General features: G+C 43.1%; 1 protein-coding gene across 4 annotated transcripts in view; it reads left to right on the forward strand.

Moving 5' to 3' along the window:
• Positions 1-17,604, forward strand: part of MGLL (monoglyceride lipase) — a 157,660-nt gene that overhangs the window by 113,987 nt on the left and 26,069 nt on the right. For all 4 annotated transcript variants that reach the window (XM_019718602.3, XM_074340474.2, XM_019718601.3 and 1 more), the window contains exons 4-5: positions 10,748-10,884; positions 12,191-12,301. In XM_019718602.3, the coding sequence (XP_019574161.1) occupies positions 10,748-10,884; positions 12,191-12,301 (248 nt within the window). The remainder of the gene's footprint in view (positions 1-10,747; positions 10,885-12,190; positions 12,302-17,604) is intronic.

Raw genomic sequence — 17,604 nt, forward strand, 5'->3', positions numbered from 1 at the left:
TTTCCTATCTCTAGAAATTAGCTAATCCTATGAAGGGCAGTCCCTCGAGGGTCAGCTTTAACCAGTTGTTAAAGCATCAAAATACAGAAAATAAATAAATAAATAAAAAACAGTATGTAGCAGAATCAGGGTAAACAAAACTGAAAATACATTGAATTAAGGTCTGTGGCTCAGGGTTCTTTCTTTAAAAAAAAAAAAAAAAAAAAAAAAAAAAAAAAAAAACATACCAGGGAAAGAAGGATGTAATTGCATATGCAGAACTGTTGCTCAGTAGATCAACTTACGTGTTGGGAAAGGAAATGTATTACATCAGCTATAGCTAGAGTAATACAGCTGAATCTCTTTGGTGAGTGGCCACTAAGAAACTACTGCTTACAATTCATTTCAACATGTATTCATCAAGCCTCTGCCAGGCCTGTGCAAAGAACCCTGAGGGCTGTGCAGATGAATCAAATACAACCTTTGCTTAAAGGACAGCCCTGGCAAATACGGGGCACACGTGTGCTGAACTTCCTCCCCTAGCCCATGGCAAGCATCACTGATCACTGACAGTACTCTTTCTGCTCAGTCCAGTCAGACCGAACGTTCACCATAGCACAGTGCAGTAGGGGCTTCCACTCTGCAATCCATGCTATTTGTCACCTTGGCTCCAAGGACCTTCAGTCCACAGGGGAGGGGTACTAGAAAAGAGAAAGAGGGGGAACTCCAATCAACTCATGTGTGATAGAGACAAGTGCTCTGGGGGTAATGGAAAGAAAAAACTTGCACCTGTATTGAGGGAAGTGACTCCATAAGCGTGATAGGATTTGAGACCAGTCTTAAAAGACTTTGCTCCTGGCCTGGTGCAGGGGTGAAGGCACCACGGCAGAGGCGTGTTCAGTGAGAGGCACAGGGCAGTAAAGTGTGGATGTGCTTTAAGAAACAGTGGGCAGATGGGTGTGAATGTGGCTTGGATTGTGTTTTCTAGCGAGGCAGAGGGCCCAGTAGTATTGCCGGAGGCTCACGGGGATGTCCAAAAGAGAGAAGGCTCAACTCAGAGAAACGGTGACTGGGTTCTTGTTTCCGCACAAGAAAGAAAACAAGAGCAGAGACAGATGCAGGAAAGCGAAAGTGATTTATTGAAATGAAAGTGTACACTTGAGAGCAAAGTGTGGGCCGACTCAGAGAATGAGTTGCACCGAAGAAGTCACAATCAGGGGTTTTTATCCCTCCAGTGGTGGGAACTGGTGACGTCCCATTGACTCGGTTTATTCATCTCTTCCCCTGGGTGGGACCCTCTGTTTCCCGCTTTTTCTTCCTTATTTGGTTCCCCTGGAACTATCATGGTGTCAGATGCATGAGGGGAGTCATAGTAAGCACAATGCAAATGAGATTATAATGACATTATAATTAGCTAAAGGTCAGGTTCCAGTCATAGTGATCAGCCTAGCTGGAAGAAACTGGTTCTTGTTTTTTTCCAGCTGCAGGTCCTGGATACATTCACTTTATTACAAGTGAAGCACCTCACTGTACCCTACAGGGGGTTGGCAATTTTCTAGGCTACATGTCCTGCCTCAGTAGGAGCATTTAGTGGAAGCCCCAAATACTGAGCTGGAATGTGTAGACGGAGTGCTGAAACAGTGAGGGCCGTCTGACCACTGCAAGATTAGAGTAGCTTCCAGAAAAGGAGGTGGAACAGTGCAGAGAGGGTTAGAGCAGGGAGAGCTTGGGGCAGTCAGGGGACTGGTTGGGAAGTTATCACCAGTTAAAAGGCAACAAGTGTCTCAAGCTCCGCAAATTACATGGGAGTGCAGAGAAGGCGACTGATTCAGGAGGCTGTGGATCTAGAAATCCAGAAGAATCTGGGGACCGGGTGGACAGAGGAACAAAATTAAAGTCAAAGATGACAGCCTTGTTTTGAGCCTGAATGATTTGGAAGGGTGGTGAGGGCATTAACCACGATATGGAACCCAGTTGGAGAGCTGGTTTAGAAGCAGTTTGAGGAGCCATGGGACAGCCAGGGAAATCTTTCTAACCGAGGTTGGCAAGGTGGATCTGCAGCTCTGGAAAGAACCTGCAGACAGTAAAACGGGGAGGCATCTGCCTTAGGATGAGAATCAAAGGATGGAAACGGTGGCCATGAACAAGGGAGAGCTTATAGAGTGACCAGGATGCTCAACCTACTCATGCTCTCCTATCATATGAGCAAAAGTCCAAACTGCCAACAAGACACTTTGTTTGTAAGGCTGAGAGAAACAGGCCCTCTCCCATATCTTGAAGACAGAATGAGACAGCACATTCCACCTGGAGGAGAATTTAGCAATATCCACCAAAATGACATATGCACATACCTTTCAATCAGACAACCCTGCACCTAAGCATATACTCTGAAGCCACACCTTCCCGAAGATTAAATAAAATATTCCAAGGTTATTCATTATAGTCAAATGTTTAATAAACAAGAGATTGGCTATAATGCAAATATTTGTCAGTAAGAGGCTGTTTGAATAAACTATAGTTCACCCATGCAAAGGAGTACTAGGCAGCAGTCCAACAGTTTGAATATGAGCCCTGGGGCCTGTTTGTGATATAAAGTAATCTCCAGAATATGATAAAGTGAAAAAAACCTGGTGTAGAGGGGATAGATGTGTGGCATGCTACCTTTTATGTAAGAATGGAGGGAAAATAAAAATAGATAGAGAGATGCACAGATAAATAATTTTCTTATCTTCGCAAAAAGAAATGTTTCAAGGAAAACCCAGACAATAATTTAAATGATAAACTATAGGGAACAAAAGGGGGAGAGGTGGAGGAAATAGGAGTAGAAGCAAGACTTCACTGGATGACTCTTTTTTTATATATTTCTGACTGTTGTACCAGGTAAATGTTTTCATATTCAGAAAATAAAATTAAATTAAAAAGCAAAAAAGCAAAATGGAAACAAATTTAATTTGAAATTAATGAATCTAATTTTATATCAAATTAGTAACATGAGCACACAGAGAACATAATTATGACATATTTGTTATAATTTAAACTCTGAACACAGTACTCTGGCCATTGGCATTACTGAACTATATTCTAAGGATATGCAAGGAAATGTTAGGTTTCCCTCAGTTGGCTTATTGTTGGTGGTAATATCGGTATTGTGACTTTGAAACTATGCTGTGTATTGTTAACACCACAGATAAGTAAATATGTTAATGCTATTAGTAACCAACATTTTCAATGTCAGAAAAAAGAGATAAAATATAAAATGAGAAAGTTTAGAAAAACTCTGGAACACTGATTTTTAACTAGAAATACCACTATGAACTCCTGATTCTGAAAAAAAAATACGTTTTCTAGCTCTGCTCACTGAAAGGGCACAGAAGCTATAGCACGCTGATGGCATTGAACACCCTATTTAGATATTGATATTTAAACACCACTGCAGACTAAAAAGATGTGGGACTCCTTGGAGAAATGCTTAATTCTAGATCTGAGGCAGAGAAAGTTTAGGGAAGTCAGGGATACTCATGCCAGAAAGCAAGAAGGTACTTGACTAATAATAGAAACACAGAAACACCATGAAGGGAAACCATTCAGATTCAGAATGTAGACCATTTTATTGGCCTGGTCTCTTTAAAATAAAAATGATGGGAATGTTTTAGATTGAAAAAGACTAAAGAAACACAACAACAACAATGTATGAACGTCGTATCCTGGTTCTTAGAAACAGCTGTAATTTACTTGGAGACAACTGGGAAATTTGAATTTGGACTGAGTATAAGATGATATTAGGAAGCTACTGTGAGTTTATGTAGGTGGGAAAGTAATGTAGTTACATGGGGAATGTGTTTTTTAGGAGATGCACCTTCAAGTATCTAGGGATGGAGTGTCATGATAGCTATGACCTTTTATGAATTTTTTTTGAAATAACTTCAGTTTACTGAAAGTTTGCAAAAATCATGCAAAGAACCTCTGTATATCCTCTATCCAGACTTGCTGATTGTTAAAATCTACAATTTACTTTAAATGATTCATCCCCTTTTATATTTATAACTACGCATGCATAAAACAAATAAAATGTTGACAACTGTGAAATAAAGATGGTAGGCATGTGGGTGTTTATTGTAATATTCTTCCCATGTTTTTGTGTATTTGAAAAGTTTTGTAGTGAAAGTTAGAGAAAAAAGCTGAGGAGAAGCTCTATATCAAATGTTGAAAGGTCTTCAGGATATATTATCAGGTGAATAAAGCAAAGTGCAGATTGGGATATGTTATGCTTCTTAATATTCTAAAAAGGGGTAAAAAATCAGGATTTGTATTTGCTTATAAAGAGGCAGTGGAAGGAGACAGGAGATACCTGGAGAAGAACTTAGGGGAAGAAGAACAAATCGGTGGCAAGAAATGTTTTCAATGTACACCTTTTTATACCACTTTGATTTTTGAACGATGTGAATGAATACTCTTTTAAAATGCAATTTTTGAAATTAAAAATGAATAGATGAAGGTAGTGCAGAAGTTGGTCAGGCAAAGGAGACAAAGAAAAAGCAGTGAGAAAAGTGGAGGACAACCAAGGAAGTTCATTTCTGTGGGAGCTCCATGACAGCGTCCACCAAGACAGCACGGGATGTGGTATGCAACAAGCCAAGCCAAGAGTGGGAGGAGAAGGAAGACAGAGGAAAGGCCATCGTATGTGGCCAGCAGGGTTTTCTGGTGACTTAGAAGGGTCAGGGTAGAACCTGGGCAGGTTAGAGAGAGGATGGGGTGGGAAAGGGCAGTGAGTGTAGTGCACTCTTTAAAGACTGAGGGGAAAGGGAGAAAGAAGATGGTGGTTGGATGTCCTGGAGGATGAAGGAAGGAGGGAGGGAGGTAAGGAGGGAGGGAAAGAGCATACTGATGAGCCAAAGGGATGGAGCTGGGGTTGAGGGAGAGAGAGAGAGAGAGAGAGAGAGAGAGAGAGAGAGAGAGAGAGAGAGAGAGAGAGAGAGAGAGACAGAGCTGGGTCAGGAATAACTAGGATCAGGAAGAATCCACCTTGGTAAAGAAGGAAACCCTCATAGGGGTAAGGGTGAGATGGCCATGTTGGATGGTCTTGTGCTTTCCAAAAAAAAGGAAAGAGTGATTACATATGCTCAGAGTCAGGTTTACAGGCTTTAGGATAATGGAGACATTTGGAAGAGATGCTGAAGCAAATTTGTTTGACGACTGAGTATGTGTGCAGAGGCGATAAGTCATCAGCCGGCCCTGGTGTTGCCTGGCTCACATGTTCATGTTCATCCAACCCTCGCAGAATCAGCTGGAGGAAGGGCAGCTGTAGGCTGAGTCCACAGCAGAAGATGTTCTAGCTCAAAACTCAGAGGAGCCACTCCTAAAAGAACTATAAAGAATTACCATGTGACCTAGCAATCCCACTACTAAGCATAAACCCAAAAGAATTGAAAGCAGAGATTCAAACAGATATTTGCACACCCATATTCATAGCAATATTATCCACAATAGCCAAGAGGTGGAAGCACCCCAAGTGTCCATTGACAATTGACTAGATAAACAAAATGTAGTGTATGCATTCAATGGGACAGTATTCACACTTTAAAAAAAGAAGATTCTGACACATACTGCAATAAGGATGAACATTGAGGACATTATGCCAAGTGAAATAAGCTGGGCACACACACACACACACACACACACACACACACTGTGTGATTCTACTTATAGGAGATACTTAGAGGAGTCAAATTCATAGAGACAAAGTAGAAGGGTGGGTTTCAGGGGCTGGAGGGAGGGGAATGGGGAGTTAATGTTTAATAGATGTATTAGTCTGCTCGGGCTGCCATAACAAAGTACCACAGACTGGGTGGCTTAAAGAACAGACATTTATTTCCTCACATTTCTAGATGCTGGAAGTCCGAAATCAGGGTGTTGGCAGGGTTAGTTTCATTGAAGCCTCTCTCCGTGGTGTATAGAGAGCCATCTCCTCCCTGTGTCTTTACATGAGCCTCCCACGGAATGTGTGTGTGTCCTAATCTCCTCTTTTAAGGACACCAGTTCTGTTGGATTAAGGCCCACCATAGTGACCTCATTTTAATCTAATTACCTCTTTAAAAGCCCTGTCTGTAAATAGTCACATCTGAGGTACTGGGGGTTAGGACTTCAACATATGAATGGGAAGGGGGTGTGCATAATTCAGCCGTAATAATGAGTATGGAGTTTCAGTTTGGGAAGATGAAAAAGTTCTGGAGATAGATGATGGTGATAGTTACACAACAGTGTGAATGTACCTAATACCACTGAACTGTACACTAAAAAATGATTAAGATGGTATAAATTTTATTATGTATATTTTACCACAATACCAAATTAAATTTAATTAAATTTTAAAAGGGAAAAAAATCCTCAGAGGGACAAGGGGACTGAGGGTGCCACTGAAAGGATGACAGAACTGGTGGGCTCCAGGCAGGCAGCATGCAATGGTCAGAGAATCAGGTGGGTGTGGGCAGTGGAAGGGATGGAGACACATGGCGGAGGGAGATAGGACAGTAAGAAACAGGAGTTTGTAGTCTGACCACACTTAGGGTTTCTGAGTGAAGTCTGGGCAACCAGTCAGTTCCAGGCAATGATGAATCCTCTCCTTTCCCATCTGTAAAATGGGTGTTATTATTCCCTGAAAATTTCCCTGAAAATAAGACCTAACCAGAAAATAAGCCCTAGCATGATTTTTCAGAATGCTCATTATATAAGCCCTACCCCAAACATAAGCCCCAGTTAAGATCGTCAGCCAGACTGACGCATTTAGTACATCCATTGCAACACATCACAGACGTATTGAATTATAAAATGATATTACTATATAATTAAATATAAATAAATAACATTATTGACATTAATACTTAATATAAGTGATATTATAAATTATAATTAAGTATTTGTAAATACCCAAGCAGGCGCCATCAGACGAGAGGTAAATGCCTATGTAAACAGATGAACTCGAGACTTATTGCCAAATGACCAATCATTATACAGATACAATAACGTGCAACAAACGGTAACAAACGGACGTAGTTGTATCTAATATGAATCTTCATAATTAAATATGTCATGTATTGTAACGGACGTACTTAATGCACTCATGTGAAGTAAAGAGATGTTTTCTGAGTTTTGGTACCTGCAATTTTTCGTCACTTTTGTGTGGACCATCATTCTTTTTTTTTAATTTATTTTTTAAATTTATTGGGTGACAATTGTTAGTAAAATTACATAGATTTCAGGTGTACAATTCTGTATTACATCATCTATAAATCCCATTGTGTGTTCACCCAGAATCAGTTCTCCTTCCATTACCATATATTTGATCCCCCTTACCCTCATCTCCCACCCCCCACCCCCTTACCCTCTGGTAACCACTAAACTATTGTCTGTGTCTATGAGTTTCTGTTTCTCATTTGTTTGTCTTGTTCTTTTGTTGTTTTTGGTTTATATACCACATATCAGTGAAATCACGTGGTTCTCTGCTTTTTCTGTCTGACTTATTTCGCTCAGCATTACACTCTCAAGATCCATCCATGTTGTCACAAATGTTCCTATATCATCTTTTCTTACCACCGAATAGTATTCCATTGTGTATATATACCACAACTTCTTTATCCATTCATCTATCGAAGGACATTTTGGTTGTTTCCATGTCTTGGCCACCGTAAACAAAGCTGCAATGAACATTGGAGCACACATGTCTTTATGTATAAATGTTTTCAGATTTTTTGGGTAGATACCCAGGAGAGGGATTGCTGGGTCATATGGCAATTCTATTCGTAATTTTTTGAGGAACCTCCACACTGCCTTCCATAACGGCTGCACCAGTCTGCATTCCTGCCAACAGTGTATGAGGGTTGCTTTTTCTCCACAGCCTCTCCAACACTTGTTACTATTTGTCTTGTTGATGATAGCCATTCTGACTGGGGTGAGGTGATATCTCATTGTGGTTTTGATTTGCATTTCTCTGATGATTAGTGATGTTGAGCATTTTTTCATATGTCTATTTGCCATTTGTATGTCCTCTTTGGAGAAATGTCTCTTCAAGTCCTCTGCCCATTTTACAATTGGGTTGTTTGTTTTTTTTGTTGTTGAGTTGCATGAGTTCCTTGTATATTCTGGATATTAGCCCCTTATCGGAGGCACTATTTGCAAAAATCTTCTCCCATTCAGTTGGTGGCCTTTTTATTTTATCGATGGTTTCTTTTGCTGTGCAGAAGCTTTTAAGTTTTATGTAGTCCCATTCGTTTATTTTAGCTTTTACTTCCATTGCCTTTGGAGTCAAATTCATAAAATACTCTTTGAACCCAAGTGGACCATCATTCTTAACTGTCATCATTTTTGTTGCTGCTCCTGTCTCGAAAGTCTTCAATTAACACTTGATTTAATGGTGGAATAGCACTCTCAAGATCCATCCATGCTGTCACAAATGTTCCTATATCATCTTGAGATTTAAAGGGAATAATATTTTGACCCCCTGACAAGATGAGTGCAAAAATAAAGAGCTGTTCCGTCGAGTACAAGAAAGGAATTGTGGAGGACTCCTGGGGCAAGAATCTTACGGCTTTCTGCAAAGAGAAGAAGTTGGGTCTCCAAATGGTCTGAAAATGGCGAGCAGAGTACGATAACCTCAGTCAACAGGTGGACGAGGGAAATGCCCAGAAGCACAAGTGTGGATCAAGTCGGCAACCATTATTTCCTGAGCTGGAAGAAATCATGGTGAATGGATTGCTGACAGGAGAGCAAAGACTTTGGCTGTGCACAGGACTGATATCCAAGCATTTGCCCTCGCAATGGCACCACCATTAGAAATATCCCCAGAAAAATTGAAAGCATCACAACACGGGCTGGATAACTCCCTTCAGGGATAGGAACTGTCTCTAAGATTGACCACACTGTTCAAGCTGGAAGACACTGAAGTTATTAAATGTGCACTTGCATTCAAGTCCTTTGTTTATGGCATTGACTTTTCTAAATACCAACTCTCCAACATGATTGCTAAGGATGAAACTGCAGTGTTTATGGGCCAAGGATCTCAAACGACAATTTATCGAAGGGGTGCCTCGTCAATCTACATTCCCTCCACTGGTTACGAAAGTGCACGTGTTACCTGTGTTTTGGCCATTCGTCTGGATGGAAAGAAAACCCCACCTCTAATCATCACTAAGGGCGAGAAAGAAGGTTGAACGTGTTTCAGGCATTTATGTTCTTGAAACCGAAAAAGCCTGGTGCACACAAGCAGTTATAAGGAAGTGGGTCAATTTAATGCTGCCACTTGTTTTGTGAGGTGGCCAAAAAGGTCTGCTAGTCTGGGATTCAGCCAGCACTCGCCACACTAAGGACATGAAGAACTTCCTTGCAGAGAGAAGAATAGATGAAATAATGATTCCCACAGGAATGACTGCCTATCTCCACACTCTTGATATTGCAATAAACAAGCCATTCAAGGACCATTTGCACATGGAAATCAATGACTACATTGAGAATAGAATGAAGAGAAATCAGTGTGAAAACTTTGTGAAGCCTAGCCTGCAAGAGGTCGTGACTTGGGTGAAGAATTCATGGGATAAAATCACTGACAGCTGTGTTGCCAATGCACTAGAGCAAGCTGCATGGACAAGAAGTGCTCATTTAAGGAGAGCTCTATTGCTCTGGACATGAGAGATTGGGGCCAATGGTTCTACAGGAAATGGAGTCGCAAGAAATTCAAGCCAGAATTCGGGGTTTGGAGAGTTATGACGATGTTCCAGAAGAAGATGACATGACTGTATTTGAATAAGTGTAGATTTTTGTCCATGAATAAATGAATAAATGTAGATTGTTGTACATGAAAAAATAAGACATCCCCTGAAAATAAGCCCTAATTCATCTTTTGGGGCAAAAATTAATATAAGACCGGTCTTATTTTCAGGGAAATACAGTATCCTTATTACTATAATAACTTCCTCGTGGAGGCGGCAGGAAGGGTTTGGGCAGGTAGTCTTGCTGTGCGGTCCCTGTTCTCTGGGAGCTCTATCTCTTTTGCAATTTTCAAACCATTACATCAGCTGCTTTCAGGCTGAATATGAAAGCTGCAGTCAGTGTGTTTCTATAGTGACTTACATCCTTCTGAGATGGAAAAAGTGGAGCGAACCTAAGAAAAAAATGGGAAATAAACAGCCCAGATATGTGACAGATAATAAAATCCCAGAGGGATAGAATCTGACCTGGTTCTATTGCTGCTTCATTGAGAAGATTTCTGGCAAGCACACTTGACTATTTTATGCTTGTCATATTATCTTCTGTAAAGTGAGGTGACACTTTACCTGGTGAAAGGCTAACATTGAAACACAACTGTGAGGGTCAAGGAACTGGGAAAACCCAGGAAAATTTCAAGCCTCATTGGCCTTACCCCTGGCTACTTTGCAGAAAATCAGGTTTCATTTCTCTGTATCTGCCTTTCTTTCTTCTTTGGAACCAGCCATGGGAAAGGCATCCTGGCTATATGGACAGGCTTTACAGAATGGCTTATCACTTCCTGACTATGTGATCATGAGCAAGTCCTTAACGACCCTGTGTCTCAACTTCCTAATCTGTGCAATGGGGGCAGACTAATTTCCACTTTCAGGAGTAGTTGGAAAGGACTGAATGAGATGATTCGTTCAGGTCCCCAATAAAGAATGGCCGGTAATTCTGGTGAGGAAATAGCTGAGCCTGGGCAGAAGTCAACCTCCTGGAAACTGCAGTTCTCTCTTTTCCCATTCCCTTCCAGTTGGCCATGGACAGAGCGAAGGGGAGAGGATGGTAGTGTCCGACTTCCATGTTTTCATCAGGGATGTGTTACAACACGTGGATACCATGCAGAAAGACTACCCAGAGCTTCCTGTCTTCCTTCTGGGCCACTCCATGGTAAGTAGACCACAGAAGACCCAGTCTAATCAGGCCTCGCGGTGGGTGGGTGGTATGAGAACCCATGATGGAAAAGGGGCAGCCGTGCCTCCCTGCCTTTCCCTGGCTGACATGCCCCACTCTGAACGCCCTGTACTTGGAGTTCCAGGCAATTCATGCTTAGGAAACGGGCCAGGTTCAGAGTCCTGGGGACAGCCCCAGAGAGAGCTCAGAGTAGCCCATTCCTTCCTATCAGGAGGTGGTCCACCAGTTCTTACTGAAGAGCTTAAGTGTGGGGCCTCTTGGGAAACTGATCTTTTTTTAAACCCCGTTTCCATCTCAATGCCATTTCTTGGTGAGGCTCTCAAGGGCACTTCTGCTCCCTACAGAGCCACTTGTCAGAGCAGGGATGGTGATTTAGTCAGTGAGAAGTGCACAGAATGTGCCAAAACCCTAGGTGCTTGCTTCAGAGCTATACAGCACAAATGAGGCTAGGGACAAAGGCTCCCGTGGACCTAATTCCTTAAAGATCATTCAAAATCCTTTTCACCTTTTAAATGTATAAAAGCCTGTAAAACTTAACCACATATAATCTTTAAATTGAGGGGTCCTCAAACTGGCAGAGCACAAATTGGGACAGATCTTCCTCCCACAATCTTATGTGTTGGCTGGCAGAGAATTGGAGGTACTCGATTTTGAATTTGGTGAAAACTTTTCACTCCAGGGCAGAGCTTCTGCTCCCTTTGTCACAGCCTGGCTCTGTTCTTCATTTCTATTACCTGCCTGGCCCCCGAAAGCATTTGCAATTTCCACCCTTGGTTCACATTATCTGCAGCTTCAGCAAGCAGCCAAGGCCTGAGACCTTCAGCACCATCTACGTTCACTAAGTATTTTTCCTGGAACCTAAATTTTTGGGATCTTTATTGAACCAGAAAAAATAATAATAATAAGGTGTAGCAACCTCTTATTATCATCAGATTACAAAAAAAAAAATCTCATATTAAGCCTGATGGAATGGATGAATTGGACATCTGCCAGCTTTTGGCTTGAAATGATGTAGGAATGTGTTATTGTCTAACTTGCAGCCCACACGCAGAAACCTTATTTATATCTCTCTGAAATGTTTACTCTTGGAAAAAAATCATGTGTAATAAAATAATTGCAGACCCAGTTTATCCAACATTTGATGGTATCTATTCCAAGGTGGACCTTCATAGGGCTCTTGGCCACGCCTGCAGCTTAGAAGGACCTCATCCATGGAGCTCATTAGAAATCCATGCAGTGGTGAAAGACAACACACAGCAACTCTGCCCATTTTGCATTGCAGGGAGGTGCCATCACCATCCTCACAGCCGCAGAGAAGCCAGGTTACTTTTCCGGCATGATTCTCATTTCACCTTTGGTTCTGGCCAATCCTGAGTCCGCAACAACTTTCAAGGTAAACAGACTTCGAGTTCTGTGAAACTCCTGCAGCTTCCCAGGACCCAGAGCATCTATTTATAGCTAGAGTCTGGGGTAAAAGGGCCAAAGTCCATTCTTGAACTTCATGCACTATTGTGTGAAGGTTTGGACAAATATCAAACATTGTTGTAACCGGGATTTTATAATTTCTAAAGTCAGATGCGTTTTTTCCCAAAGACAAAGGAAAAAATGACTTCCTGTTTGTGCATGCTTTATTGGTGAACGGTTAAAAGGAGAAAAGGTTACACGTGTTAGGAATCCAGCAAAGTAACCTTTGTTAACAAGTCACATGCAAGTCAAGCTGATTTTTGTTAAATATCTGCCAACTTCAGCCCAAAGTGCACAGTAAGTGGAATTGCAGGCTATTTATAATTGCAACATAGAGCCGTGTTCACTGTAGCTCTCCTCCATCCCAGAGCATTTTCCCCTCTGATTCTAACTGAGCCATGATTTTGTTTTTCTGGTTATAATGATACACAATGGTATATGTGTACATCTCTTGGTTCTGGTGCTTTGAGCTACTTTAACAAGGCAAACAAGCCAACAATACTACCAGAAGTAGAACAGGTACCTTCTCTCCCTGAGAAAGGAGAGGAAACTGGTGGCCTTAGCAGGACTGCTTAATTGTGAATGTAGGTTGTTGACATGTGATGTGAGGGGCATGAAGTTTGAGAGAGATAATAACTGAATGAGAGTAGAGAATCCTCACCCTGTGTATCCCCCCAAAATGCTCCATCTCACTGCAGTGCTGGGTGGGGCTGCTGCTTCCTGAGCCAGTTCTGGGAACTCTCAAAGGAGCATGAAGGATCAGGTGGTGGGTCACAGGGCCCTGGGGAACAGGGCAGCCATTAGCCCACGGGCTTACCCTGCTTTCCCTGGCCTCATCATCAAATGACAATGGAATCATTTAAATCAAAGCCTTAGCTCTGATGCCTCCAGTATTCTCCTGAGGACCCGAAGAGGGGAACACAGGTCAGGGAATGAAACCTTATCAAATGTCCTCACATGTTTCCTACAGCCCACAGCCACACACTTAATCCTGGACCTAGAGATGGGCTGGTGGGTCCTGTGTATGGGCTTCCAGTTACACACAGAAAATTTCACAAATTTAAAATGAGAACAGGCTGAGCAAAAGAGAAACCTAGAACTATCTGATAGTTTAACCAGAGAACAGTTTATTTAACTTGAGGAAGAAGAAAAATGGCTAGCTCCTTTGAATTTGACTCCATTTTAAGTAAATCACCACTGCCCTATTGAAATTAACTGTCATTAGTAAATTTCAGTGTCATGTGGGACAGCAGAAGGAGGGGGCAGGAGCCACCATGAGTCTGCCATGGAGAGAAGCAAGATCATCCATAGAACCATAGGTAATGCATGGATGGCATTTAGAAGTGCAAGTGGGGGGCATGACCTCCTGGACAACTCCCATCGTGACTGTGATTGCATAATGTGAGCCAAATCAGTCAAGCATTCTTGTCCAAGTAGAATAAGCAAGACCAGAGTCACAAGGGAGAGGGGTGTTCCCTCTGCCATCCATGGGCTTTGAGTCATAAAGATTTACTCAGTTCAGTGAGTGCCAGACATGTACTGTGCTTTCACGTGCATTATCTCACTTAACTCCCCTCATCAACCTAGGAAGAGGTCGTGACCTGTGTCTTATTGATGGAACACTGAGTTTTAGACCGGATAAGTGCCTTTGCCAGGATCACATAACTTGTGTGATGGGTTTGAATCTGGGGCTATCCACTGCCCCTCTAGGGTGTTTTCTCATAGAAGAAAATGGATGTTTTCTGCACTGAACTTTTATCCTTACAGAAAAGCCAGGGACTGTGGGGCTTTTCAGATGAAGTGCACAAGGAGGGTCATGGCAACTGAGCTCAGATGTGGAGCCTGCAAGAGTCGCTGGTGGAGGCGGAACTTCTGGCCAAGGCCACACCAATGTGACCTTTTAGAGCCCTGTGTTACTAGATCACCTTCTCAAATCAGGGACGAGCTCTCCTTGGGGGGAATGCAGGTCTCTTCTTATTAACCAAGACAAAGGGATTTCCCATTGCCCTCAGACTTGAGGGCTCATTCTCCCCACCATGGATTCTGTTGCTGCCTCTGGTTCTCGGGCAGTTTTGACTGATAGAGTCTATGATTTACCTGTCTACCCACCCCAGATGTCTTGATCACCCTCCACACATCTAGTCCTGTCTGACAACCTTCCAGAAAGAGTCTCACTGAATCGTTGTTTAAAATTTAATTTAAAAAATTTTAAATAATATGTTTATGCAAGAGAAGCTCCCTCCCACCCCAGTTGAAGGTGGGCAGCCAGAATTACAGGGGGAGTAGATTTATCTTCTGTGGATGCACACACACCCATCATTTACTCCTATGCTTTACATAAATGGAACATGCTCCTGCTCTTTTTGTTTCATTTTTTTGTTCTCTTGGTAGGCTGATTTGTTTCTGTGAGTTTTGTGTTCAATTTGGCCAATTTGCAGAGCAGTCTCTCTTAGCACTCCTCCCCATCAGACTAACAAGGGGCCCGCTGTGGGATGGGCTCTTGATTAGGTGAGGCCCCGCTATAATATGGGCTCTGGATTAGGTGTGGTCTTGCTGTCAGATGGCTCTGGATGAGGCGAGATCCTGCTGACTGAACTTCAGGTCATTTATTTGCAGTGGTTTGCTCTTATAGACCCCCAAAATAGACAGATTCCTATAGACCATCTCTTATTGAGAAAGCTGAGGCACAGGAGGGACCCTTCCCTGGGTCAGTCTCAGTGTCAGGGGGCCACAGAAAGCAAAGCCTCATGACTCCTGGCCTCAAGACTTCTCACCCAGAACTCAGCTCAGGACTTTTCAAAAGTTTGTTTGGCCAGGAGTTCCTGCTATAGAGATTCCTGAAATCCTTAAAGCAGGCAACATAAGACCCCAAGCTTTTCAGTATAGAGGAGCACATGGAAGGTGACAGTCCCTTGTTGACGTAAGAAATGTCAAAACTTGTAGAGAATTTTTATGAGTTTATTTGAGCCAAACTGATGGCATATGCCAGGGAGCAAGATCTCAAATGCTCCAGAGAATAACAGTTTTGCAGTTCCTTTTATGCATTTGAAATTGAGGAAAGTACGAAAGATGACCTGGAGGTGGGAGAAAGCAAAACGGGATTGGATTGCAGGATAGTTAAGATTGTTTGCTCTCTTGGTGGTTTTGCCTTAGAAGAAGGGGTCTGAAAGGGGGCATTTCAAAGGTGTGTTCTGGATGCACAGAAACAATGGACAGGGCTTGCTTAAGGCAAAGATAAGTCTTTTAGTAAAGAAGTTATATGCCTGGGGTATAACTACCCACTATGACCTTCCCAGGTAGGAAGTTATGATTAGATCACACTGTGAGGTTATTTTCCAGAGAACCTCTTTTTTTGTCCACATCCTCTACCCTGAAATGTGAGAACTGCAGACCCCACCCACCTCCCCAATCCTGCACACAGCTGTTTTTCGCCTTCATACTCTATTTTCAACAAGCTGGGGTACATTTAGCCTGGAGGAGAGACAAGGACAGAGGCTTCTGGCCTCCAAACACTGTGCTAAGAATGTGGTTGCACAAGGGAAAGACAGCAGGAAAAATTTAGAAACAAAAATCTAGAGCATCAGACCAAGTCTCAGCTGTTTATGAGGTCATTTCATGGGATTATGTCCTGGGGAAGGCAGGGCTAGAGTAACACCAGGGACAGAGGGGAAACCCTTGGCTGCCCAGGTAGGGGGTGTCAAACTCTGAGTTAGAGACTGGGGTCTCTCCTCACCTGACCTGTCGCAGGAGGACACCCAGGAATCTGCAGAGGCTGTAGAGCCTCTCCTTTACCTGGAACCCCCATGGTCAGGACAGAAATTCCCCTAAGCAGAGCCTGGGGTCAGGATGGGGCTCAGGCTGCTGGGAGGTTAGTGTTCTAAATGACCTCCTCTGCCTGTTGCCTGGAGGTTGTCCCCTGGAGTCCTGGATCAGATGCAGAAACCAGCCCAGTGCTTCCAGACGCTTCCACTCTCAGCCAACCAGGGCACCTGGCCAACTAGGGAGGAGTGGCAGCTATGAACCTATCACTCCTTGGGTGACTTCCTGTTCATCACCATCCTGTAAGGAGGGAAAATTAGTCCCAATTTACAGACAAGGAAATGAGGCCAATTTTCTCACTCAAGGTCAGCTTGATTACCACTTTGGCTGGCGAGTGTGGCAGGGTGCTCTCTTTTACCCCAATACCCACCCAGATCAGGCTCCTTTGACTTGAACCCTCTTCCCATCTGAATGTCACTCATCTGTTTTTAGTCACCAGAATCCAGAAGGCCCTTGGAGCACTGGGGGGTGGAGAGGAAATGGGTGGGGGCATGGAGGATTGCCCTCTTTCAAACTTCAGGTACAGTTAGACCGCGGAGTCTGGGACTTAGCTGTGCTCATGAACTTGGCAGCAGTGATGCACTGGGGGGCACTGTTAACTCTGTCCTGCAGGCACCTGCTCTCTAATAGCTGGGGGTGCGGACTTCTAGACACTTAGGACTTGAGGAGTAAGTCATCTCTCCAACACATCTTTGGGGAGCCCCAGCAGCCAGCAAGTGTCCTGCAGTCTTTTCCAGGGGCTTATGAAAAAGGGCACACAATGCTCTCTATTCTTTGTCTGCCTGAAGGTGCACTTTCCCTCCCAACACATTCTGGGCCATCCCCTGACCCTTGCACTGATGCCACCCTTACAGCAGGCTTGGAGTTCTGGCCTCTCTTTGTACAGGTCAACCTGCTGGAGCCACTTTATAAGATAACTATTGTGATTACTTCCCTCATGTCAAGGCTTTCATGGGCAGAAGCTTTAAAATGATCTTGGGGTGGGGGAGGAGGGGAGGCGGCATTAAAACCTTTCATATCAATAAAAGCATTTGTGCAAGTCTCTAGTATTTAAAGTGATGGGCCTGCAGTTAATCCAAGAATGCAACAAGGGCTTATCAAGAACACAGGACACATTCCGGTCTCTTGCTCATCAGGAGGTAGACTTTGTTTCTGGAGAGTTGTCCTCTTTCATGAGTAAAATAATTTGGGGTTCTAGCTGTGATATCATGTTTCTTACAAGTTGCAGGCCACACACTTTCCCTGAAGTCTCCACTCTGAATAATGTCGGCATGTGCTCACTCCTTCAGTCAACCAACGCGTAGTTCTTGAACTTCTCCTGGTACCAGAAGCCAGAGCAGTTAGGGATGAGCTCTGTGGGAATCAAGTCTCAGGCAACCATCCCAGCAACGCTTCGAGATTAGTTTTATTATC

The sequence above is a fragment of the Rhinolophus sinicus genome, chromosome 4, assembly GCF_057876585.1.
Source record: "Rhinolophus sinicus isolate RSI-liver-muscle chromosome 4, RSI-T2T, whole genome shotgun sequence".
Classification (NCBI taxonomy): Eukaryota; Metazoa; Chordata; class Mammalia; order Chiroptera; family Rhinolophidae; genus Rhinolophus; species Rhinolophus sinicus.